Source organism: Solea solea, chromosome 20 (genome assembly GCF_958295425.1).
Source record: "Solea solea chromosome 20, fSolSol10.1, whole genome shotgun sequence".
In the NCBI taxonomy this organism is placed as follows: domain Eukaryota; kingdom Metazoa; phylum Chordata; class Actinopteri; order Pleuronectiformes; family Soleidae; genus Solea; species Solea solea.
The window spans coordinates 5,352,152-5,377,456 of NC_081153.1; the positions used below are offsets into that span (position 1 = coordinate 5,352,152).

Sequence of the window (25,305 nt, forward strand, 5' to 3'; positions counted from 1 at the left end):
ATTGTCCATAACCCCTAAGTCCTATTGTCCATAACCCCTAAGTCCTATTGTCCATAACCCCAATGTTCTACTGTCCATAACCCCTAAGTCCTACTGTCTATAACCCTAATGTCCTACTGTCCATAACCCCTAAGTCCTACTGTCTATAACCCTAATGTCCTACTGTCCATAACCCCTAAGTCCTATTGTCCATAACCCCAATGTCCTACAGTCCATAACCCCTAAATCCTACTGTCCATAACCCCTAAATCCTACTGTCTATAACCCTAATGTCCTACTGTCCATAACCCCTAAGTCCTACTATCCATAACCCTAATGTCCTACTGTCCATAACCCTAATGTCCTGCTGTTGATTGATGCTCGTCTTCCTCGTTGCCTCTTTTGACCAAAACATGACCGACTTGAAGGGGAAAGTGTTTATGGTCCACGTCGACTCAAACTGTCGGCGTCGTCGCGTTTGTCCATAAAGGTCCCCACATGGACATGTTTGGATAACAAGCGTATGCAGAAAGTACGACTTAAATGTACGACTGTATTTCAAACCTAAATGTGTTAATAAGCGTTTTAACGGTGAACATGTTGGTCGTACAGTAACTGAGGCACAGCTCCGTTTCTCTACGTCTCTGAGTTTTTCTATTCAGTGGAAAACAAAACACCACCAGAGAATCTTCAGCAGTTAGTCTCAACCCGCAGCTACATCGCGTGGTTCTCCATGAATACAGCGTCATCATGTTTATAATCGGCATATCTAAGCCACTTTTGAGAGCTTTTGTGTTTTGGGAGGGGTGTGCTCGGCACAGAGCTCCCTGTACAGTCACTCACACACTCCCCCCTTCCATCACTACACAAAAGGCCGCCCTTTGCCCTCGCACGGCCCCGCCTCCCCCTTCCCCTCCCCTCCTCTCTCCATCACACTATCACTAACAGAGGGCGCCCCCTCCCCCCAGTGTGAGGAGCAGGTGCTGAGCCAGACTGTCTGCTGAGGTGAAGACACGGCGTGGAGGCTCTACCCCCCCCCCCCCCCCCCCGGAGAGGAGCAGAGGGAACAGCGCGATCCAAAACTAACACGAGCACGTGAGCACTGTGTCCCTCCCTGACGTTTACCACCTGTGTTCAGACAAAACGCCTCATATATAAATAATGAGAGAGAGAACATGACGACAGCAGGACTGCGCAGGAGTCTTCAGCAAAGATATTCCGTCTCTTTATTAAGAAACAGCAAGAAAATACAGGAACACGCACACAAAAACCACTCCGTTCCTTGGTTGTGGACTCTCCAGGAGTCTCTGAAAACGACTCATCTGGTTTTGAGATTTTTTCTTTTCCTTTCACCTCAGTGACTGCTGCGTGTTTATCCACAGAACCATACACGGTCAAAATTCCTTCTAGATAAATTTCACTTTTATGCGATTTGTTCAAACTGAAGTGAAAAAGAACTTGTTTAGGTTTTCAGTAGCTGTCTGACACTTGATCTCCAAATTCATAACCTAGTAACCTTGATCAAATGTAAAGATTTTGGAGTCCAGGTTCTCGGCATTCAAGTGTTTTATATGAGCAAATTATATGTGAAATTATGGGGGTTTTTTTGTCAATTACCGTGACTGTGCCGCCAGGTTTTTCCCTTGTAACCGAGATGAATGTAAAGTGAACAAAGACACCGCTCTATCACACTCTCTCTCTCCTTCTTTCTGACTGACATCTGCTCCGTGGCCTCCAGCTGAGCATGTGCTCTCTAATTGCCTCCTTGACTTCCACTCAATTACCTCAGTGCCAAAGTAACAATGGTCACCAACCCGGTCACAACACCGCGGGCACAACAAGCTCTGCCAGTGTGTTTCTGTGAAGACAAATCACCTCAGAGGCTTTTATCATTCACATATAATCCAGAAATGAGACTTTCATTGTGACACTGCTCGTATTGGGACGGATTGATGCTTTATTTGATCGAAATCTTTGTCACGTTAAAGTCGTGTGTCAATAAAAGAATATTAAAAAATGTCAAATCTTAATTAAATGTGCCATGACCTCATTACATAAGCCATAATACCCCCGATTCTGTCACTAATTTTGTTGCAAAAAAAAGAGGAAATCTGCTGCCGTCAATCCCACAATGCATCAGCAAAAAGCCACTTTATGAATTAAACCATTTTCTCTAGACAATAAAATCCACTCCAAAAACAAGTGAATTAGGTAAAAGAGCATAAGTCATTCATTCAGTCATTTATTCACAACTTTGTCCTCCACATGAGGGTTGCAGGGGACATCCTGACAGTTCACCAGTCCATCACAGGACCATCCATAATGGGTATGTTTTGGGGTTTTCTCCGGGTTTTCCAGTTTCCTCCCACAGTCCAAAAACATGTAATATGGGGATTAGGTAAATTGGACACTTAGAGTGGATGGTGTGACCCCGCCTATCGCCCCCTGTGACCCTCATGTGGATGACACAGTGGTAGAGGATGGACTGATGGGATGTTTTTGGGACTGTGGGAGGAACCCAGAGTACCTGAAGAGAACCCAAGCACACATGGGAAGAATGTGCCGACTCCACACACACACACACACACACACACACACACACACAAAAAAAGGCAGTTCGTCAAACCCCAGATCTGAACCGACAACCTTTTTCGCTGTTAGGCAACAATGCTACCCACTGGACCAACATGTGTGCCCTAAGTCATTATATCAGACTGAAAAGTCACAAATTATTTTCTCTAATGTCGCGTTTCAAGTGGAATGGTTTAGTTTGGTTTGGTACGGTACAGTACATACTTTTTCCATTTCCATTCCACTCTTTGGTACAATTACGAGTATTAGGGCCAAACTAGAAGAATAAAGTCGTAATATTATGAGAATAAAGCCGTAATTATTATTCAAACAAAATCTCAAATAATCAGCTACAAACCTGCGTCAAGATAAGAGCATTTTGTGAAGTTACAAATAAAGAAATACTTCATCTTTTTGTCACATCAGCACCGCATTATCTTTATCATCAGGAGTTTGAAAAGATTGTGAAAGAAACGTTGTTTGGAAGAAAGAATCACACATCATGGACTTGTGGACTGGAGGAGGAAATAGCTGGTAGAGGTCGACTGTAAGGATACATCTGCGTTCTGTTGCTATTTGATGATAATACATTAGATAATGGCAAAAAACAATCTCATAATATTCCGACTATTCTGATAAAATTATGACTTTATTCTTGTAAAATTATGACTTTATTCTTCTAAAAATATGACTTTATTCTCGTAAAATTGCGACTTTATTCTCGTAAAATTACGACTTTATTCTTGTAAAATTATGACTTTATTCTTGTAAAATTATGACTTTATTCTCATAACATTATGACTTTATTCTTGTAAAATTATGACTTTATTCTCATAAAATTATGACTTTATTCATAAAATTATGACTTTATTCTCATAAAATTCCAACTTTATTCTCATAAAATTCCAACTTTATTCTTGTAAAATTACGACTTTATTCTTGAAAAATTAATACTTTATTCTCGTAAAATTCTGACTTTATTCTCGTAAAATTCCGACTTTATTCTCGTAAAATTCCGACTTTATTCTCGTAAAATTATGACTATTATTCTTGTAAAATCATGACTTTATTCTCATAAAATTATGACTTTATTCTCGTAAAATGATGACTTTATTCTTGTAAAATTATGACTTATTCTTGTGAAATGATGACTTTATTCTCATGGGTGAAGCTAGCCCGGCTCCACCACGACAGTCAGCGTGACTTCTCGTTGAGACAGGTTTGCTGTTGTCCGTTGTCGTCTACAGAGTAAAGGTACTGCTGTCAGTCCAAACGCAAGCCTGAACCAGGACTTTACCATTCCAAACCATATCGTACTCTACCAAACTTAACTGTACCATGATGGAAACACAGCATTACACTTCATTTAAAGAGGTCGCCCCCCCAGTGGCAAGTCAATATATTTTTACTTCCGCATTGGCTTCCTCTGGAGAACTGGAAAAATACATCCACATTATGTGTGTGTACCATAAAGGAGAAGATGCTGTAGACGACTGTGAGCTCATAAACACGTCATCTTCTCCTCTGTGACACAAACAACGTCCATCACGACTGTGTTTGCCTTCACATGTGAATGAGAGCAAAACACTCTGCTCTCTCCTCTGGATCAGCACGCAGACGCTGGATGATGATGATGATGATGATGATGATAATCCGCCCTGAGTCATCGACCACCTGTTTGTTCGTTTCCGCTGCTCTGCTCTCTGCTGCGCTCTGGTGGACACACGCACACATGCAGGCCACACACACACACACACACACACCAGCAAACTCCAAAGCACAGAGAGAGAGAGACTCACCGTGATGTGACGTCACAGCAGAACCAAAGTTCAGAGGAGGGGCGTGGGTCCAGGTTGTGGAGCATGAAGAGATTAAATCAAACACACATGGTCAGTACAGCATCTGAAGTCTGCTTTCATTATTTTACTCTCTATTTCCAACAAGATATCACAAGGGTCTGAAACGACAGCGTCTTGGGCCAAACTGACACAACTTTGATTACAATCAAACGCGTTTAATAAAACATAAAGTTATCGACTGGCTTCACCTCAGTTTCAGCCACGGCGGATGATCTAAAAGCCACAGATCCATGAACGCTTGCTGCATTCTGCTCTGCAGCAGCAGCAGTCAGCTCAGCTGCATGTGTGCTGCCACTGGACTCACAGTGTCCCCTAATGGACAAATAATGCCATAACAATGCTGCTCATACCCAACATAGAGCCACTGTTATTGGAGGTACATCATGATCATTGCTAAAGTGTCAAAAAGTGTTTGTCCCCGCTGCTGTGAGACATGAGACAGACTCGCTCTCAGTGGAAAACCAGTGGGGACACGTATTATAACAGACTCGCCTAATTAAACTTTATCTCCCCATTAGAAAAAATGGGATTTTAAAACACCAAAATGACAAAGTAACACGTTCGAAATTAGTGATAGAGGCAGCAGTCGAATGTCTCTCCTGACTCGGGTCTACAAAGTAACACAAACTTCATTTTTGCAGGCTGTCAGTGAGCAAAATAAAGCCGAAAACATACATAATCGTAAAACATTGGCTGTCTCCTGGTGAGATAAAGTGGCAAATGTATTCATACGATATAGGAATTTAGTTGGGTCAGACATGGGACGCACAGCTTGGTGACGAGTACCTCGACGACCTGTATCTGTCATTTTCTGTATTGAGACCTATTCAGGACACATTCTTAGTGTCTTATTCTAAGTTGACAGTGAGGTTGTAGGCCACACCTTCTCATTTCAGGAGGAGCTTCAGTGTGTACGTCACCAGAGTGAGGCTCTAACTGGGACACATCTTAATTCAGATGACTTGTGTTTTGTGTTTACTGTACACCAGCAGCAGCAGCAGCAGCACAGTGACTGGAACTCAAGTCTTTGCAAATAACGTAATCAGCACCGAGTTTTTTCTTTCTGTCACAATCACCGACAATAAAAATAATTTCTGCTGAGTCTCGGGGCTACAGATTTTCCACTTGTGATGTCTGCAGTGCTAACATCTGCACAAGCCACACAAACGCCAGGCTCTGGGTCTGCAGACACAGATCATGGAGGTGCAGGGTGGGAGGGGAGGGGAAGGGAGGGGGGATATTCTGGATATGATGGAGATCTGTCCAAACTGTGAGTGGATGACAACTCAGCATTTATCATCTGCTGTTCACCAAAAAAAACACACACACACACACACACACATCATATCAGTTTTGTTTCAATGGAAAACCCAGAGTCTAACGCCTTGTGTGTGCGCTCATACGCGGCCATTAAAGCTCATTGTGATGCCCCACAATCACAGAACACCATGTCAACACTGATATGACAGCATCTGTGGGGGAAACACATAAACCACTGTTATCAAAACTGCGCCGAATTCACCAGAACACATGTATCATACTTAAATGCAAGTATTTGAAATTGTATTCTTATGTGGGGTTTGCTAAAAAGGCAATTCGAATTATTTTTAGCAACATTTTCAATGGAATTTGGTTCAAAGTTTATAACAACAAGTCCTCCCTGGATCATTAAGCTGTGGAACGTTCATAAAATATGCATTCACTACTAAGTGTATGCTCCTAAGCCAAATAACACAATATTGACAAAAAATTTGACGCAGCTTTAAGGCATAATTATATTCTACATGTGTATTTATATCATGTTTTTTTGTTTGTTTGTTTAAAAAAAAAAAAGATCTATTCCCCCTGCCTGAGGTAGATCATTCTGTTGGCTGCCTTCAAAAGCACTGCACCACTTGCATATGTACAGTAAGACCCAGCAGAATATGACACAGCACCACATCATGGAGCAGTTTTCAGGCTGAGCAAGTTTTACAGCACCTGGGAGCGCGACAGTGGCTCTGCACCGCTTCTCCGCTGACAGGCGTCGCGTCTTTCCATCCGCCTCAGCTGGTGTGGATGTCGCCGACAACGTTATCACCTGCAGCAGCAACAGCGCATCGTCGCGTCTGCTGCCGGGGGGGTCGGCCAAGGCGAGGAGGCAGCACCGCGGAGCCGCGGAGGAGTGGCACCCCGGGGCTCAGGAAAACGCTGCGTCAAGCTGCCACCGTTACACCGGAAACATGATGAGCGCAGTCCTCCTCACATACCCACGAACTGCTGTAGTCCCCGAGTAGTTACAGCAGACAAGTCGCCCGCGTGTGCGCCTCACACTGCACACAACAGTGCTGTTTGTGCAGGAGGTGGGGAAATGATGGTGATTACAGATGCAGGAAATGGGTCATCATATGTATATGTGTGTGTGTGTATATATATATAAATACACACATACAGTACATCCAGGAAGGTGTAGGTACAAAAGAACATTTTATGGTTCATTAAATTCTTAAATTTGACAACAACGCAGAACATTGGTGAACCTATGGACGTTCTAATCATTCTCTCAAGGTCGATTCCTCTCGTGAGAAACCAGCGACCAAGAACGAGTGATCAAATCATGTCAGGGAAGGGTTGTGTAAATCCTGAATTTAAGCAACATTAGTATATCTCAGTCAGTGTTTCCCCAATCCCTGTCCTCAGGAACCCCGAGCCCTGCATGTTTTAGATTGAGTTGGCCCTCTACACCGCACCTGATTCAAACGAATGGCTCGTTATCAGAGCTCAGTGACGAGCAGGCCACATGAATCAGGTGTGTTGGAACATCTGAAACATGCAGGGCCAGAGTATCTAATTCATGCATACATGTTTGCACATGTTTTAAAAAAAAAGCCACAATTTGTACCTTAAAATCGATTCAGAACCACTGACCATACTGTCATTTGTCAAGACCTTGTGGCGCAACGGTAGCGCGTCTGACTCCAGATCAGAAGGCTGCGTGTTCAAATCACGTCAAGGTCAAGTAACTATTATGTTTGACACTTTAAACACATTTAATCCTTCCCATGCCAGATTGATAGATATGTGATGCATTAACACTTAATGTTGGATATTCTGATACCTTATTATTCAAATATTGAGTCATATCCAGCAACAAGAACCTAGCAGAACTTCCAAAGACCTGATGTCCAGATTAGTCATGTAAGTCCTTTACTATAGAAACATATTATATATCTCATACTTCAAAAAGTGATACTGTTTAGAGAAACTCTTTCAGCTTCCCACTTTATAGGTCGACACAGCAGATCATGTCCTGTCCCTCGTGTCCTCTTACTTCAAAGAGCAGGTCCCTTGTGAAGCTTCATAGTATATTCTAATAATTGGGTAGTTCAGAGAAGCCATCCTTACCAAATTATTTGAACTTAGAAACTGAGTTAGACCTGGCTATCAAGACCTTGTGGAGCAATGGTAGTGCAGATCTACTCCAGATCTGAAGGCTTCTTCTCCTTTCATCTCCCTCCATCTTGTCCTATCCCTTGTGTCCTCCTCTGTTACACCAACTGGCCATATCTAAAACATTAAAAAGAAATGCCCTCGTGAATCTATGTAGTATATCTCATACCCTCATGCTTGATTCTAGGAGTACTCCAGCAAGGACCTTGTGGCGCAATGGTAGCGCGTCTGACTCCACATCAGAAGGTTGCGTGTTCAAATCACGTCAAGGTCAAACAATTGATATGTTTGACACTTTAAACACATGTATTCCTTCCCATGCCAGATTTATAGGTATGTGATGCATTAACACCTAATGTTGGATATTCTGATACCTAATTATTCAAATATTGAGTCATATCCAGCAACAAGAACCTAGCAGAACTTCCAAAGACCTGATGTCCAGATTAGTCATGAAAGTCCTTTACTATAGAAACATATTATATATCTCATACTTCAAAAAGTGTAACTGTTTAGAGAAACTCTTTCAGCTTCCCACTTTATAGGTCGACACAGCGGATCATGTCCTGTACCTCGTGTCTTCTTACTTCAAAGAGCAGGTCCCTTGTGAAGCTTCATAGTATATTCTAATAATTGGGTAGTTCAGAGAAGCCATCCTTACCAAATTATTTGAACTTAGAAACTGAGTTAGACCTGGCTATCAAGACCTTGTGGAGCAATGGTAGTGCAGATCTACTCCAGATCAGAAGGCTTCTTCTTCTTTCATCTCCCTCCATCTTGTCCTATCCCTTGTGTCCTCCTCTGTTACACCAACTGGCCATATCTAAAACATTAAAAAGAAATGCCCTCGTGAACTATGTAGTATATCTCATACGCTCATTCTTGATTCTAGGAGTATTCCAGCAAGGACCTTGTGGCGCAATGGTAGCGCGTCTGACTCCAGATTAGAAGGTTGCGTGTTCAAATCATGTCAAGGTCAAGTAATTAATATATTTGACACTTTAAACACATGTAATCCTACCCATGCCAGGTTGATAGATATGTGATGCATTAACACCTAATGTTGGATGTTCTGATACTTAATTATTCAAATATTGAGTCATATCCAGCAACAAGAACCTAGCAGAACTTCCGAGGACCTGATGTCCAGATTAGTCATGTAAGTCCTCGACTATAGAAACATATTATATATCTCATACTTCAAAAAGTGATACTGTTTAGAGAAACTCTTTCAGCTTCCCACTTTATAGGTCGACACAGCGGATCATGTCCTGTCCCTCGTGTCCACTTACTTCAAAGAGCAGGTCCCTTGTGAAGCTTCATAGTATATTCTAATACTTGGGTAGTTCAGAGAAGCCATCCTTACTAAATTATTTGAACTTAGAAACTGAGTTAGACCTGGCTATCAAGACCTTGTGGAGCAATGGTAGTGCAGATCTACTCCAGATCAGAAGGCTTCTTCTTCTTTCATCTCCCTCCATCTTGTCCTATCCCTTATGTCCTCCTCTGTTACACCAACTGGCCATATCTAAAACATTAAAAAGAAATGCCCTCGTGAATCTATGTAGTATATCTCATACCCTCATGCTTGATTCTAGGAGTACTCCAGCAAGGACCTTGTGGCGCAATGGTAGCGCGTCTGACTCCAGATCAGAAGGTTGCGTGTTCAAATCACGTCAAGGTCAAATAATTGATGTTTGACACTTTAAACACATGTATTCCTTCCCAAGCCAGATTGATAGGTATGTGATGCATTAACACCTAATGTTGGATATTCTGATACCTAATTATTCAAATATTGAGTCATATCCAGCAACAAGAACCTAGCAGAACTTCCAAAGACCTGATGTCCAGATTAGCCATGAAAGTCCTTTACTATAGAAACATATTATATATCTCATACTTCAAAAAGTGTAACTGTTTAGATAAACTCTTTCAGCTTCCCACTTTATAGGTCGACACAGCGGATCATGTCCTGTACCTCGTGTCTTCTTACTTCAAAGAGCAGGTCCCTTGTGAAGCTTCATAGTATATTCTAATAATTGGGTAGTTCAGAGAAGCCATCCTTACCAAATTATTTGAACTTAGAAACTGAGTTAGACCTGGCTATCAAGACCTTGTGGAGCAATGGTAGTGCAGATCTACTCCAGATCAGAAGGCTTCTTCTTCTTTCATCTCCCTCCATCTTGTCCTATCCCTTGTGTCCTCCTCTGTTACACCAACTGGCCATATCTAAAACATTAAAAAGAAATGCCCTCGTGAACTATGTAGTATATCTCATACGCTCATGCTTGATTCTAGGAGTATACCAGCAAGGACCTTGTGGCGCAATGGTAGCGCGTCTGACTCCAGATCAGAAGGTTGCGTGTTCAAATCACGTCAAGGTCAAGTAATTAATATATTTGACACTTTAAACACATGTAATCCTTCCCATGCCAGGTTGATAGATATGTGATGCATTAACACCTAATGTTGGATATTCTGATACTTAATTATTCAAATATTGAGTCATATCCAGCAACAAGAACCTAGCAGAACTTCCAAAGACCTGATGTCCAGATTTGTCATCTAATTCCTTTACTATAGAAACATATTATATATCTCATACCTCAAAAAGTGATACTGTTTAGAGAAACTCTTTCAGCTTCCCACTTTATAGGTCGACACAGCAGATCATGTCCTGTCCCTCGTGCCCTCTTACTTCAAAGAGCAGGTCCCCTGTGAAGCTTCATAGTATATTCTAATAATTGGGTAGTTCAGAGAAGCCATCCTTACCAAATTATTTGAACTTAGAAACTGAGTTAGACCTGGCTATCAAGACCTTGTGGAGCAAGGGTAGTGCAGATCTACTCCAGATCTGAAGGCTTCTTCTTCTTTCATCTCCCTCCATCTTGTCCTATCCCTTGTGTCCTCCTCTGTTACACCAACTGGCCATATCTAAAACATTAAAAAGAAATGCCCTCGTGAAGCTATGTAGTATATCTCATACTCTCATGCTTGATTCTAATAGTACTCCAGCAAGGATCTTGTGGCGCAATGGTAGTGCGTCTGACTCCAGATCAGAAGGTTGCGTGTTCAAATCACGTCAAGGTCAAGTAATTAATATGTTTGACACTTTAAACACATGTAATCCTTCCCATGCCAAGTTGATAGATATGTGATGCATTAACACCTATTGTTGGGTATTCTAATACCTAACTATTCAAATATTGAGTCATATCCAGCAACAAGAACCTAGCAGAACTTCCGAGGACCTGATGTCCAGATTAGTCATGTAAGTCCTCGACTATAGAAACATATTATATATCTCATACTTCAAAAAGTGATACTGTTTAGAGAAACTCTTTCAGCTTCCCACTTTATAGGTCGACACAGCGGATCATGTCCTGTCCCTCGTGTCCACTTACTTCAAAGAGCAGGTCCCTTGTGAAGCTTCATAGTATATTCTAATACTTTGGTAGTTCAGAGAAGCCATCCTTACCAAATTATTTGAACTTAGAAACTGAGTTAGACCTGGCTATCAAGACCTTGTGGAGCAATGGTAGTGCAGATCTACTCCAGATCAGAAGGCTTCTTCTTCTTTCATCTCCCTCCATCTTGTCCTATCCCTTATGTCCTCCTCTGTTACACCAACTGGCCATATCTAAAACATTAAAAAGAAATGCCCTTGTGAATCTATGTAGTATATCTCATACCCTCATGCTTGATTCTAGGAGTACTCCAGCAAGGACCTTGTGGCGCAATGGTAGCGTGTCTGACTCCAGATCAGAAGGTTGCGTGTTCAAGTCACGTCAAGGTCAAATAATTGATATGTTTGACACTTTAAACACATGTATTCCTTCCCATGCCAGATTGATAGGTATGTGATGCATTAACACCTAATGTTGGATATTCTGATACCTAATTATTCAAATATTGAGTCATATCCAGCAACAAGAACCTAGCAGAACTTCCAAAGACCTGATGTCCAGATTAGTCATGAAAGTCCTTTACTATAGAAACATATTATATATCTCATACTTCAAAAAGTGTAACTGTTTAGAGAAACTCTTTCAGCTTCCCACTTTATAGGTCGACACAGCGGATCATGTCCTGTCCCTCGTGTCTTCTTACTTCAAAGAGCAGGTCCCTTGTGAAGCTTCAAAGTATATTCTAATAATTGGGTAGTTCAGAGAAGCCATCCTTACCAAATTATTTGAACTTAGAAACTGAGTTAGACCTGGCTATCAAGACCTTGTGGAGCAATGGTAGTGCAGATCTACTCCAGATCAGAAGGCTTCTTCTTCTTTCATCCCCCTCCATCTTGTCCTATCCCTTGTGTCCTCCTCTGTTACACCAACTGGCCATATCTAAAACATTAAAAAGAAATGCCCTCGTGAATCTATGTAGTATATCTCATACCCTCATGCTTGATTCTAGGAGTACTCCAGCAAGGACCTTGTGGCGCAATGGTAGCGCGTCTGACTCCAGATCAGAAGGTTGCGTGTTCAAATCACGTCAAGGTCAAATAATTGATATGTTTGACACTTTAAACACATGTATTCCTTCCCATGCCAGATTGATAGGTATGTGATGCATTAACACCTAATGTTGGATATTCTGATACCTAATTATTCAAATATTGAGTCATATCCAGCAACAAGAACCTAGCAGAACTTCCAAAGACCTGATGTCCAGATTAGTCATGAAAGTCCTTTACTATAGAAACATATTATATATCTCATACTTCAAAAAGTGTAACTGTTTAGAGAAACTCTTTCAGCTTCCCACTTTATAGGTCGACACAGCGGATCATGTCCTGTCCCTCGTGTCTTCTTACTTCAAAGAGCAGGTCCCTTGTGAAGCTTCAAAGTATATTCTAATAATTGGGTAGTTCAGAGAAGCCATCCTTACCAAATTATTTGAACTTAGAAACTGAGTTAGACCTGGCTATCAAGACCTTGTGGAGCAATGGTAGTGCAGATCTACTCCAGATCAGAAGGCTTCTTCTTCTTTCATCTCCCTCCATCTTGTCCTATCCCTTGTGTCCTCCTCTGTTACACCAACTGGCCATAACTAAAACATTAAAAAGAAATGCCCTCGTGAACTATGTAGTATATCTCATACGCTCATGCTTGATTCTAGGAGCATTCCAGCAAGGACCTTGTGGCGCAATGGTAGCGCGTCTGACTCCAGATCAGAAGGTTGCGTGTTCAAATCACGTCAAGGTCAAGTAATTAATATGTTTGACACTTTAAACACGTGTAATCCTTCCCATGCCAAGTTGATAGATATGTGATGCATTAACACCTAATGTTGGGTATTCTAATACCTAACTTTTCAAATATTGAGTCATATCCAGCAACAAGAACCTAGCAGAACTTCCGAGGACCTGATGTCCACATTAGTCATGTAAGTCCTCGACTATAGAAACATATTATATATCTCATACTTCAAAAAGTGATACTGTTTAGAGAAACTCTTTCAGCTTCCCACTTTATAGGTCGACACAGCGGATCATGTCCTGTCCCTCGTGTCCACTTACTTCAAAGAGCAGGTCCCTTGTGAAGCTTCATAGTATATTCTAATACTTGGGTAGTTCAGAGAAGCCATCCTTACCAAATTATTTGAACTTAGAAACTGAGTTAGACCTGGCTATCAAGACCTTGTGGAGCAATGGTAGTGCAGATCTACTCCAGATCAGAAGGCTTCTTCTTCTTTCATCTCCCTCCATCTTGTCCTATCCCTTATGTCCTCCTCTGTTACACCAACTGGCCATATCTAAAACATTAAAAAGAAATGCCCTCGTGAATCTATGTAGTATATCTCATACCCTCATGCTTGATTCTAGGAGTACTCCAGCAAGGACCTTGTGGCGCAATGGTAGCGCGTCTGACTCCAGATCAGAAGGTTGCGTGTTCAAATCACGTCAAGGTCAAATAATTGATATGTTTGACACTTTAAACACATGTATTCCTTCCCATGCCAGACTGATAGGTATGTGATGCATTAACACTTAATGTTGGATTTTCTGATACCTAATTATTCAAATATTGAGTCATATCCAGCAACAAGAACCTAGCAGAACTTCCTGAGACCTGATGTCCAGATTAATCATGTAAATCCTTTACTATAGAAACATATTAAATATCTCATACTTCAAAAAGTGATACTGTTTAGAGAAACTCATTCAGCTTCCCACTTTATAGGTCGACACAGCGGATCATGTCCTGTCCCTCATGTCCTCTAGGAAGGAACAACCTTGTGGTCAGCTCCATACTCCAGATCTGAGTGTTCAGCTCATGTCAGGGTCTTGTATTATGGTTTATACTCATATACTGTTTTGCTCGTCGTGACCACTTTCATACCAGTTCCCGCTCTGCCGGCCCAGTCCGTCAGGAGTAACTTAGGGTTAAGTGAGTGAACAAACACACTGACGTGACACAAATCTGAATATCTGAATTGGCAATCAGGTTTCTGTGACCACACAAGCCTGAAAACAATCAGATCTGAGTCACATCAACAGAATGAAAAATGGATATGAGTCACTTCAGCCTGTATGCCTACTCAAAACCAGGTTCTGCCTTATTAGGACAGGGCTTTTGGTCCCCATGGTGAGGTGGTTTCTACCAGAAAAGATGAGTTCATATGTCTTTTTACTACTCTGATGGTTTTGATTGGATGTGCAGCCTTTGATCAAGTAATCCTGACAGTTTAGGCGGAGTAGTTCAAAGCTCATTACCGAATGACTGCAGATGTTTTAAAGTCTGTAGGTAAAAGCTTTTCTGTCCAATGCTGGGGGAAAAACACAGAACTTTACTTACAGTTAGACCCTGATGATCCCCGTCGTTGCATCTGGGGATTTAAATGAGTAATGAGTCCGCTGCTGCGAAGCCGTCCCTGTGTAAAACTAGACGAGGCCCTGGCTGAAGAAAAGAGCGTTCTTCAAGCAGTCACTGCGTGCGTGTGTGCACTCTGCCAGCTCAAACCACCAACATTTCCTCTCATCTGTGTTTTCAATAAAACTTTGAACTCTAATGCCATAACAAGCTCCGAAATTCTACTATTTACAGCTCCACCTCTCCACGTCACACAGAACAAACGTGATTGTTTGGAGTGCGGGCCATTTCCAAAACAGCATCAATGCAAAAAAAAAACAAAAAAAAAAACACTGACTTGCACCCAAAGAAAGCACCCACGGTGGGGGCCAATCTCAGCTGACATAGGGTGATAGGCGGGGTCACACCCTGGACAGTCCGCCAGTCCATCACAGGGACACACATAGAGACAAACAACCATCCACTCTCACACCTAAGGTCAATTTAGAGTGTCCAATTTACCGGAGAACCCAGAGAAACCCCACACACATACGGGCCGTTGTTCTGACTGGGTCGCAAACACCTGGTCAATGAAGCCATCTTTAGTAAATGATTTGTACTTTGAAACTGAGTTAGACCCGGTGACCAAGCACCACACCATTGGGCCTTGTGGCACAATAGTAGCACATCTGACTCCAGATCACAACGCTGCATGTTCAAATGTCAAGGTCATTGAATGCCTTTATATATCCCTGATACTTAAAAGTAGCACCCCCTCCATGATGAAGCTACATAATACATATGCTCAACTGTTACATACATGTTTTGTCAAGAGTTATTATTTAAACATTGCAACCGGGTCACAACCAGGTGACCAGAAACAAATAGGGACAGACATAAACCAAGGCCTTGTGGCCCAACGGTAGCGCATCTGATTCCAGATCAGAAGGCTGCGTGTTCGAATCATGTCAATTTTATGTAGTTCCTTAGCTTGAGCAACACCTATGTGTTATTTAAACAGAAATTAGTTGAGGACAACTGATCTATACTCACTGACTGCTGATTTTGTTGATCTTTTTTCCCCGACTCTCTGTTTTCCTTGCGTCTTGTCAATTCCCGGTTTTATTTTGTAGTCTCTTCCAAATGGGTCTCGTCTCGTTTACTTCCTGTCTGTGTCCCTTTTTTCCCCTCGTGTGTGATTGTCTGCGGCGCCCCTGATGTGTTTCACCTGTCTTATGAGTTTCACATGTGCTCCTCCGACTCCTCTTTGCTGCTATAGGCTAAGATCTGTTCTGCTCTGCTCTGCTTTGTTGTTTTTTTGTGTAGTTTTATTTCTGCATTTTGGTCCTCCTTCGCCCACAACGTACACAACGTACACATACTGACGTGCACACCAACATGATAAGTGTTTTACCTGCTTATGACACTTTTGGCCTTTCCTCTTTATGATTGTAGTTAGATTTATGCATAAAAATCATCCGTGTGGGATGAAGAAAAGGTAGTTTTGTCCTTAGAGTCAACATCCTCTCCATGAAGATACACCTAAATGTCCTTATTTCTTATATTATTATCCTATTACTGTATTTATATTTGCCACCTGTTATAACCAGTGAATTTCCTCCACGTGGGATCAGTAAAGTCAACTCAAACTATAGTCTTGTGCTCACGGACGTGTTTTTCCTCTCAGTCTCAGTGAGAAATTTTCCAAAATGTTGATAAGGAAGGTGTGAAACAAAGAAAAATAAAGAATAAAAGTACAGAATGTACAAAATGCAAAATTCCCCCCATGGTTTGTGGAAGAATAAAAGAGCAACACATCACTGGCAGACCAGGCTGGCTCGAGCACACGGCTTTTCTTCCAGGAGGAGGAGCAGACACGCTCTGTGATTGTAATGACATGTGAATAAAATTAGAAATAAAACATTACCGACTTGGTGTTGAAATATAAGTCGATTCCCTTGGAATTACACGTCTTACACGCCTGTGTAACATTACTCATCCTGCCAATGTGGTCTTATTTGGAACCACGCCTAAACATAGACACAAGAGTGGGCACAAGGAATAATACTACATCCACACGGTTTAAAACAATTAGTAAGACTTTTGCTGTTGCAGTCAGTCAGACATATCTGGTGTGGATACTGATGTGTGTGTGTGTGTGTGTGTGTGTGAACAGACAGAGTGGAGCCTGCTCTCTGTATCACTCGCCTGCAGCTCTCCATGCTCTCTATTCCCGGCTGCTCTTACGTAACGCCGCGTGAGGCTGCTGCCGTTTCATCGAAAAAAGAAGTCCACAGCTGCTGTTTTTAGAACGCTGGCAACTCTGCACGTTCTATTTCCAGCGACAGGGACGAGACCAACGTGTGCAGAGTTTTGTTGTTTTTTTTTATATAAAAAATATACTTTGTGTTTATTGAAAAGAGGCAAAAGTGCAACAGACAATAACTCGGGCTAACGGTAATGCATTATGATACAGTTACAGAGGTGCATAAATAACAGTACAAAACTGTACACAGTCTTACAATATTTACACGTTACATTTAGCCAATGCTAAATTGGTCCATCCTTAAATACACAGTAAATGATAACAGTCATTTTAGTCATGTTACATGGTTTTTTTCTTCCCCTCAACTGGTCTTCAGACCATGGCGTCAATGGAAAACTACTGCATACTGTTACTGTATAGAAACCTCCAGCCTCTGCATACCAACGTCATAATAGACTAAAGACAGACTAAATGTACGATATCGTGTTAAAATACAAACACAGCGGTCAACCGTACTGTCATTACGCTCAGGAATAAGTACAACGCAGAAATGTCAGAACTTCACAAAGTCCTTTTGTTTCCCACACATTGAGTGTGGGCAGTTTCTGTCGCCGCCGGGAAATCAGATCTCACCCCAGGATTTTGTAATTATTATTATTAATTTACAGCAAGGTTGTGTCAACCTGTGCAGTCATAGATACACTTTCTGATGCACCAACCAAACTTGGTCGTGTTTGTTTAATACAGAAGTGGATTGGGCCCAAAAAAAGCCTCCAGAATTCTGAGATTAAAGCCTGTAAAAAAATGAAGAATTCTTACTTTAATCTCAGAATTCTGGCTATTTTGTTATAGAAAAAAGTCAGAATTCTGAGAAAAAGATCAGAATTGTCAGAAAAAGGTCAGAATTCTTGTCATAGAAAAAGGTCATTTGGTCCTTATTATCTTCCGTAGTTTAAAGTAAGGACACATTTGTTAAAAATAAAATGAAAAGTACATGCAGTTCATATACATAAATGTATATATAATCCATAATTGCCTTTTAAAAGAACTTCATAAGAATGTCATTGACTTTACACTAAGACAGATTGCTAACGTCGTGCTATCCGCTAATTGCCACAGAAGTGCAAAACAGCTACTGTCACTCTTAATTAATCATCAATAACTAAGGAAATATTGTTATTTCAAGCTATAAAATAGTGCCGTCGATGTGTTCCTACATAACAACTACACAACCTTAGCGTTTCAACATAAATAATGGTCAGTGCTGGTCATGTCTACTTTCTCCAGAAAGTGAAAAAACCTTTAGAAAGAAGAAAAATATCTTTAAAAACAGACTCTTGACTCTTCATTTTGTGAGAATCTATAACTGCAGCCGTGCCTACTTAGTCAACATACCAAATCCTATGAAACAGAATACCATACACCACACAGCTGCACCGTATCCAGGTCTGTTGTCATTAAACATAGACATGTGTTAATCTTTGAGCATGGGGAATTATTCTTTTCAGTCTCTGGAAACGATAATACGGAATATTTTAGCGGTAATGCAATGTTGTTACCCTGAGTACCAGAGCTGCCCTATGCTCAGTTTGTATTTTGCTTGATAGACTTCAAATGTTTCCACATATTTCGTCTATAGCGTGTCATCAGTCTGTGTCTTAACATCCACAAAACAAAGACTATACCAAAGAAAGTGAAATACTCTATTTCCTGTTTCCTTCCTCATCGCTTAACTTGGCAGGATTAAGTGAGAGCGAGCAGAAGCAAGGACAGTTGATTTTGCTTGTACAGTTCTGTGCTGGTGACATCGTGGACATTGTCGATACCCTACAAAATCAAACATGGCTTTGTTTTAAAAGTCCATCTTCAAGTTGAATCCCCTCTCAGTGGTTCAGAGAAAGGTCTAGTCTGATCACCTTTCCTTATATAAAAATAAAAACAACAAACAAATTCAGTTAGAAAATTAAAAAAAAAAAGGGGGGGATCCATTGTTGCAGGGCTATGTTACCGTGAGGAGAGTGCACATTTAAAAGGACGGGGTCGGTTGTTCAAGCGGTGCTTTCCTGATGTAAAAGTGTCAAAGTGTGCGCGCACAGCGCTCCCGTCACATGTTATCGTAGTCCCCGATCATCCTCCGGACGGTGGACGCCAAGAAGATGTCGTTCTCTTGAGGACAGTCGTAGTGGCAGGAGCAGGACTTGATGAACATCATCTTCTTCGTGAAGAAATCGCCCTCTGGACAGCGGAACTCCACCTCGGCCGTGACGGTGGTGTGCGGTGTGCAGCAGCGGTTGTCCGTGCAGACGCCGCAGAACTTTGGTCTGTACAGCCGGGCGCTGGAGCAGCCCGAGAGCTCGAAGCGCATCACTCGCTGGGCCTTTGGGGTGCGGATACATTTCCTCCCCTTCTGTGAGACACAGGCAAACATCATTGAATTTTAGAATCAATGTCATACACATATGGATGCTGAGTCCAGTTCATACCAGTTGTGCCTTTACATTCCAGTCAAACATAAACTGTTCCCTGCATGGTTACCTGACCATACATTCTGCTCCCTTCAGATGTATCATACTACAGGGAGCGTGTACGCATGACCGTTGCAGAAACTGGCGGACGATATCATTTACGTGAGGCAAACCTCTGAGGACTTGAGGTTAAACTGTACTTAAGATAGACTTTTAAAAGACTGAACATACCATGTGACCCACAAGCTTGTATTTAGGTACTGGGTACATCCAAAATCACTGGTTTTTGGTGCTTTGAAGTGATTCTAGGCTCAGTGCTTGACCAAGTTTAATTTTTTGGGGGGGTTAGTTTTTTTTAATTGTAATGGTATGGTATATTTCTTTGCAGATGAATGCATCGAAGCTTTCCATGCCATGGCCCATCATTACCTTTACTTTACTTCCCTGTCCTTGCATTCTATAGCTTCCTCATATTCAGCCATTCCTTTTCCATTTAGATCTTCCACCAAGTCCATTTGACCCTGCAAAACTGTACTGTGAAGTGAACTGTGGTCTTGTCCCACTATCATTTCAGTAAGTTAATGAAAGGTTTCTGTAACGTACAAGACCTTACACAAACCAGAACTTTTAAGCACATCGACTGGAAGAGGCAGAAATTGAGGTGCAGAGCTTCTTGCTCATGGACTTCCTGATTCACATCATTCCTTCTTCCATCATCTTCCAGACAGGGAAACTTCCTCACCCAACAATGACCTCCTCCATCCTTCATTCCCCCATCCTATAAACCAGTATCCATTTGTCCCCCAACCCAGTGTTTCTCAGCCCTAGTCTTGGGGATCCACTTCCCTGCATGTTTTAGAAGTTCCTTCTCCAACACACCTGGTTCAAATAAATGGTTCGTTATCAGGCTTCTGCAGAGCTTGATGACCATTTGAAGCAGGTGTGTTGGAGCAGGAAAACATCTAAGACATGCAGGGCATCCAGGACCAGGATTGAGAAACACTGCCCCAACCCTTCCTCTGAACTAGGGCTGGTCTTTCACAATAACACTGCTGTGCTGTAGTTTTGCTCTGGAATCTGACCTTGATTTCTTTCTCTAGTTGGTTGTTGCAGGGTCGGATCATGCAGATCCTGGTCTGCCTCTCCAGCTGGCAGCCCTGGTTGTCGTTGGTAATGCGAGACGAGACGGCCATGCCGCAGGTGGCCGAGCACTCGCTCCACTCGGTGGTCTGGACGATGCAGTTATCTCTGGGACTCTCGGCCGGCGGCTCGTGAGGAATGGCGTGTCTGGAGACTGAGATAGGATATGAAGAGGGCAAAGGGTGAATCTGAGACGCCCCTGCAAAGGTTAGGAGAGACGAGATGGTTAAAAAGCATATTTGTAAAACATCATTCACTCTTTCTTTTGTCAGCAAATCTGTCAGAAACAAACTATCCCTGAAGTTTCTACTTTACCATATCTGATATCAAGTTCTGTGTGAAGGAGAGTGACAGAGGTAACACTGACCGGCAACCACAGACTGGTAGAGGTGGTCCGGAGGCGTCTGGTCACACACCCACTCCTCGCAGCATTTCCCTGGGATCTGAATGGGGCGTGGGTACGGGCAGTCGGGGGAGGGCAGCCGGACGTCACTGGCACACATGGGCACACATCCAATCTCTCCATTGATACACACACACTGATGTTTACAGCTGGGCTGAAATGACTCCCCACTGCGGTAGATGACACCGCCCAGGTCACATGTTTGGCCTTCCTGAGCTGGAGACAGACACAAAGCAAAGTGTGCAGCACTGTTAGTCATTTTCGATTCACCCTGTGAGAGTGAGTCAGTCAGTGATCAGGTTACACCACGGGTCAGTCGAGCGCCGCCGCTGGCCAACGAATTGACGCAAACCGTTTGTGTAGCGTCATCGTGGGGCATTTCTCTGGCAGCGATGCCAGACTCACAGACTGAGCCAAAAGCTGTTTGCACTGAGTCGAAAACACCCGGAGTCGTGCGTGATCAACACTAATGTACAATTCTTGCACCGGGATATTAAATGGACGTCATCCTGCTGATGACGTTTGTAAGACATTCTCCTGCACACGCTAACAGGACGCCACCCTGAAACCAAACACCATATTTGCCCTTGTTTGTCTTCACAGCCCTTGATTTCCTAGTGTGTGATTTTGGTTTTGTGGACCTTGTCTCTAGTGCAGTGTCATGCCTCTGGTTTTGTCAGTCACGTGTTTATATATTTAAACATACTGATCTTATATGGTGTTAATAGGAAGAAAGTATTACCCATGCAGATGCCAGTCTCAGTGTCACTCAGCAGAGAGTAGTCACAGTACAGCTCCTTGTGGTGGTCGCAGGGCTCGTGCAGGGAGCAGGGATCCCCAAGCTGCTTGGCACACACTTTACAGCAGCCACAGCCGTCCAGGACCAGGCTGGTCCCCAACGGGCAGCGCTGAGGTTCTGAGGGGCAAGCGCAGGACTGGGAGCAGTCGTGTGCCACTGTCTGCAACATCAAACACACACATCACACACAACCATACGTTAAGATCACACAGAGTAAGTTGTCGCAGAGCAAATATGTCAGTTTCACTTTTTCCACTGTGATGGCCCAGTTCCAATGTCCACACACTGTGAGCCACATTCATGGTAAGTCACTGAGGACAGAGGACAAGTACATTAAATAACCCTCTTTAAAAGGGCTATATGTTCGAAAAATAGGATGTGTCATAGGAAGTTATAGATACATGTTAAGCAATAGCTTCAGCGATAACAAAGGTGTCATCCGATTATTCACGATTTGAATGGACATTTGCAGGCAATAAACCCCTTATGTACCTATCTTATCTACCCACCCAATAATGCAATCTCGTAGCAGCAATGTTAGCCTCAGTACCCCTCTCAAAAAGTCTCAACAAGCAAAAGGAGAAGGAGAACGAGGGTCAGCAGTGAAGGTGTGTTAAAATATAGACAGCTGAAAGGGAGTTGAAGACTTTACGGACAATCTCGTTGCTGACAAATGAAAGTAAACCAAAGTGGTTTAATGTTCATAAAGAGGGACAGTTATGAATCTGCAGCTGCCTTTTTTTCACCATGTTTAAGAAACTCAATTCAATGTCTCAGAAAATTACCAAAAGATTTTTAATCTAAATGACCTTTAAATCAGCAGAAGGTAAAGAGCTTAAAACTAAAAGTCCCAAACTGGCCAAATTAAGTGACTTTAAGTGATCAAAGTAAAATTATACACAGCATAAAGTGTCTCCCTTTCCTTTTTCTATTCTTCACTGAACTGTCGCAGCCACTTGTACTCAGTCACGTAGCTGCTGACATGTTCAAAGTCCATGAGGGGTTCAGGGCTTAAAGGTTTACAAGGACTTGGCTGAAGTAGCTGCTGAGTAAGAGAGGAACTCTGAAGGTTTGTGTGTCTCCACGCCACACAAACATGTGACAAAGGACAGTGACATGACATTGTGGTGCTTCAGATGGTGTCTCACTTAGGTTTCAGAGACCACAGTTCAGTCTTGACTGTAACTGTAACTGACCATTTAGAGCAAATGGTTTCACAGACGCATGCACGCACACACACACACAGTTTGGCAGAAAAGGCTCTAAAACACTCTGTTGAACCGATTCTGCACTTCAAAGAAACACGAACAGCACATCGAAGCTGAAGTGACAACACCAGAAATACGTATAAGGTAGAGGTTGTTTAAGGTGAAGTAGGCAGAATCTTTAGGGCATTATATAACCTTATAACCTTTTAAAAAAAAACACTGTTTACACCCTCATAACTAAATCTGTAGCATCCCAGGAAGCTTTGACCAAGAGAATATGCTCCTATTGGCTGTTCCACTACAACTAATCTGTATTAGCAATAGTACTAATGGTACTTTTTTGGTACCTGCTCTGGCGAGGTTCCAAGTGAGCTGAGCCGATACTAAATGTGATGTTACTGATTGGCCAGAGAGGGTTGTCACTGGAAGAGTCATGAGCACGACGTCCGACAGAGAGATCAAACCAAACAATGCCAGACTGTAGATCGGTTAAAAAGACTTTAAAAATCCTGAAGAAATGCATTAATCTCCAATATTTAGCAAAGGACATTTCTGAGAGTCTGAGAGACATTTCTTTTCTAAAATGTTAATATTTAACAGAGGAGTCTGGTGTGTTTAGCGACCGAATCACAACAGCCGTATTTTAGCCGTACTCCGGTCACGATGACTCCACCCACGTTCAGGCGGTACTATAGTAATGGAAAACGACCCAAACCGAGTAGAGTCAAGTGCCGTGCCGTTCTGAGCCGTGCTACAACTATACAATTGTGAAAAGTGCAATAAAAGAAAGTCTTTCTCACAAGTGGGTCTATCCGACCTACAGATAAAACTCAACAGTCAACTACTTTTTCCAGCAACCCTGCCTACTGCAGCTTTAAGGAGAGCCAAGTGAAGACTTGTGAGCCTAATGTCTTAAATGCTCCAACCCAAAACACTGGAAGTCATTGTCTGTCGTTAATTTTGCACTTTTCAAGTCTTTTTTCTTCTTTTTTTCCCGTGGTTTGCTCGCTAATATCTGGCTACAATCTCTGACAGACAGCTACTTAATAGAATGACTGGTCTTTTACAGTATTTGTACAGCTACATATGTTTTTCTTTCTTTCTTTCTATGGAGATATAGCACATAAAAGCAAACCTGCAGCACTAGCTTCACACATAGAGCTTCATTTTTGCAGAAGAATACGAGTTTGTTCCAATGTGCCATTAAAACAATACCAAAACATTGTGATGTATGAAGTGAAAGTACAATTTCCAGCAGCGAACACTTTGTTTTGGTCCCGAGTAGAGATTACACTGACTGCCACAAGATGGCGACACCAATCTGTGATCCCACAGGCCAGCGCACACTGTCCATGTTTTGCCTCTCTCCCTATGATAAGCATCAGCTCAACAAAAAGGGAACAGCATGTTCACCAGTTTGTTTACCAGCAGGAGATCCAGACATTTCCCTCTGACGCTCTAATCCACATGCTGCGGAACTTACAAAACATAGTCCAACTTCCAACTTTTCAAACATAGCATCACAACAAGAGTACAACCAACTCACCAATGGGACAACAAACAGGAGGAAGAGGAACGTGGCTGAAGTTTCCACAGACATGTTGCTCTGCAGGCGACACTTCACTCAGTAGTTGCGGTTCCAAAGGGGGTGTGAGGCTCACTCTTGTGTTTCTCTCTGCAGTAAACTGATGAAGACCTGGGAGGAGAGAGTGGCTTAAATACCAGCCCAGTGGGTGTAGCCGGAGAAACGAGAGCCATGCCACCACTCTGCTATGTGAGGTGAAAATATTCCAAATCAAACGGACCTCTCACAGAGGCAGCCTCCTCCTCCTCCTCCTCCTCCTCCTCCGTCACAACATCACTTCACAGAGCTGTGAGTGGACAAACTGCCAAAGGACAAAGGGTGTTGACTTTGAGGTAACTGACAGCAGCTCTCGTCTGGTCATTTTGGAGTCTTTATTTGCCAGTTTTCCAGTTTGCAGTGTGTGTGTGTGTGTGTGACTGTATCAAAGCCACGAGCAGCAGCTCAACACAGGACAGTGTGTGTGAGTCTGAATGTGGGGAATGTTTTCACGGAATCTGAGGAACACACAGCAGAGGTAATGATGGTGGAAAATAAGCAGGTGATGTGAGCCAAACACTGACAGACTGCAGAGCAACACACACACGTTTGCACAGCAAGGACACTTATATAGACATAATGCATCCCCTGGCCCATTACCCTCACCTTAACCAACACAACTAAATGCCTTATCCTAACCCTTACCCTAAAACCAGGTCTTAACCTTCAAAAAAACACTTTAATGGGTGACAGAACGTGAGGACCAGCTTCCTCCCCAGAATGTACCAAATGTCCTCACAAAGATGCCATACAATAACACACACACAA

The 25,305-nt window shown here is 42.5% G+C and overlaps 1 protein-coding gene and 10 non-coding genes across 11 annotated transcripts; 10 read left to right on the forward strand and 1 right to left on the reverse strand.

The window, feature by feature from the left end:
* The first annotated feature begins 7,334 nt into the window (after window positions 1-7,334).
* Window positions 7,335-7,406, forward strand: trnaw-cca (transfer RNA tryptophan (anticodon CCA)). The gene has a single exon. It is a non-coding gene; the product is annotated as a tRNA-Trp (tRNA).
* A 634-nt stretch (window positions 7,407-8,040) lies between these two features.
* trnaw-cca (transfer RNA tryptophan (anticodon CCA)) lies at window positions 8,041-8,112 on the forward strand. The gene has a single exon. It is a non-coding gene; the product is annotated as a tRNA-Trp (tRNA).
* A 633-nt stretch (window positions 8,113-8,745) lies between these two features.
* Window positions 8,746-8,817, forward strand: trnaw-cca (transfer RNA tryptophan (anticodon CCA)). The gene has a single exon. It is a non-coding gene; the product is annotated as a tRNA-Trp (tRNA).
* A 634-nt stretch (window positions 8,818-9,451) lies between these two features.
* Window positions 9,452-9,523, forward strand: trnaw-cca (transfer RNA tryptophan (anticodon CCA)). Its single transcript has one exon. It is a non-coding gene; the product is annotated as a tRNA-Trp (tRNA).
* Window positions 9,524-10,154: 631 nt separating this feature from the next.
* On the forward strand, window positions 10,155-10,226 carry trnaw-cca (transfer RNA tryptophan (anticodon CCA)). The gene has a single exon. It is a non-coding gene; the product is annotated as a tRNA-Trp (tRNA).
* A 634-nt stretch (window positions 10,227-10,860) lies between these two features.
* On the forward strand, window positions 10,861-10,932 carry trnaw-cca (transfer RNA tryptophan (anticodon CCA)). The gene has a single exon. It is a non-coding gene; the product is annotated as a tRNA-Trp (tRNA).
* Window positions 10,933-11,566: 634 nt separating this feature from the next.
* On the forward strand, window positions 11,567-11,638 carry trnaw-cca (transfer RNA tryptophan (anticodon CCA)). The gene has a single exon. It is a non-coding gene; the product is annotated as a tRNA-Trp (tRNA).
* A 634-nt stretch (window positions 11,639-12,272) lies between these two features.
* trnaw-cca (transfer RNA tryptophan (anticodon CCA)) lies at window positions 12,273-12,344 on the forward strand. Its single transcript has one exon. It is a non-coding gene; the product is annotated as a tRNA-Trp (tRNA).
* Window positions 12,345-12,977: 633 nt separating this feature from the next.
* Window positions 12,978-13,049, forward strand: trnaw-cca (transfer RNA tryptophan (anticodon CCA)). Its single transcript has one exon. It is a non-coding gene; the product is annotated as a tRNA-Trp (tRNA).
* Window positions 13,050-13,683: 634 nt separating this feature from the next.
* On the forward strand, window positions 13,684-13,755 carry trnaw-cca (transfer RNA tryptophan (anticodon CCA)). Its single transcript has one exon. It is a non-coding gene; the product is annotated as a tRNA-Trp (tRNA).
* A 4,188-nt stretch (window positions 13,756-17,943) lies between these two features.
* Window positions 17,944-24,716, reverse strand: ccn2b (cellular communication network factor 2b). The gene is made up of 5 exons (XM_058618293.1): window positions 24,463-24,716; window positions 21,652-21,868; window positions 20,874-21,125; window positions 20,449-20,705; window positions 17,944-19,308 (listed from the first exon to the last, which is right to left on the reverse strand). Exons 1-5 carry the CDS (start codon window positions 24,514-24,516, stop codon window positions 19,006-19,008), a joined length of 1,083 nt encoding a protein of 360 aa, XP_058474276.1. The 5' UTR covers window positions 24,517-24,716; the 3' UTR covers window positions 17,944-19,005.
* Between the last annotated feature and the right edge of the window lie 589 nt (window positions 24,717-25,305).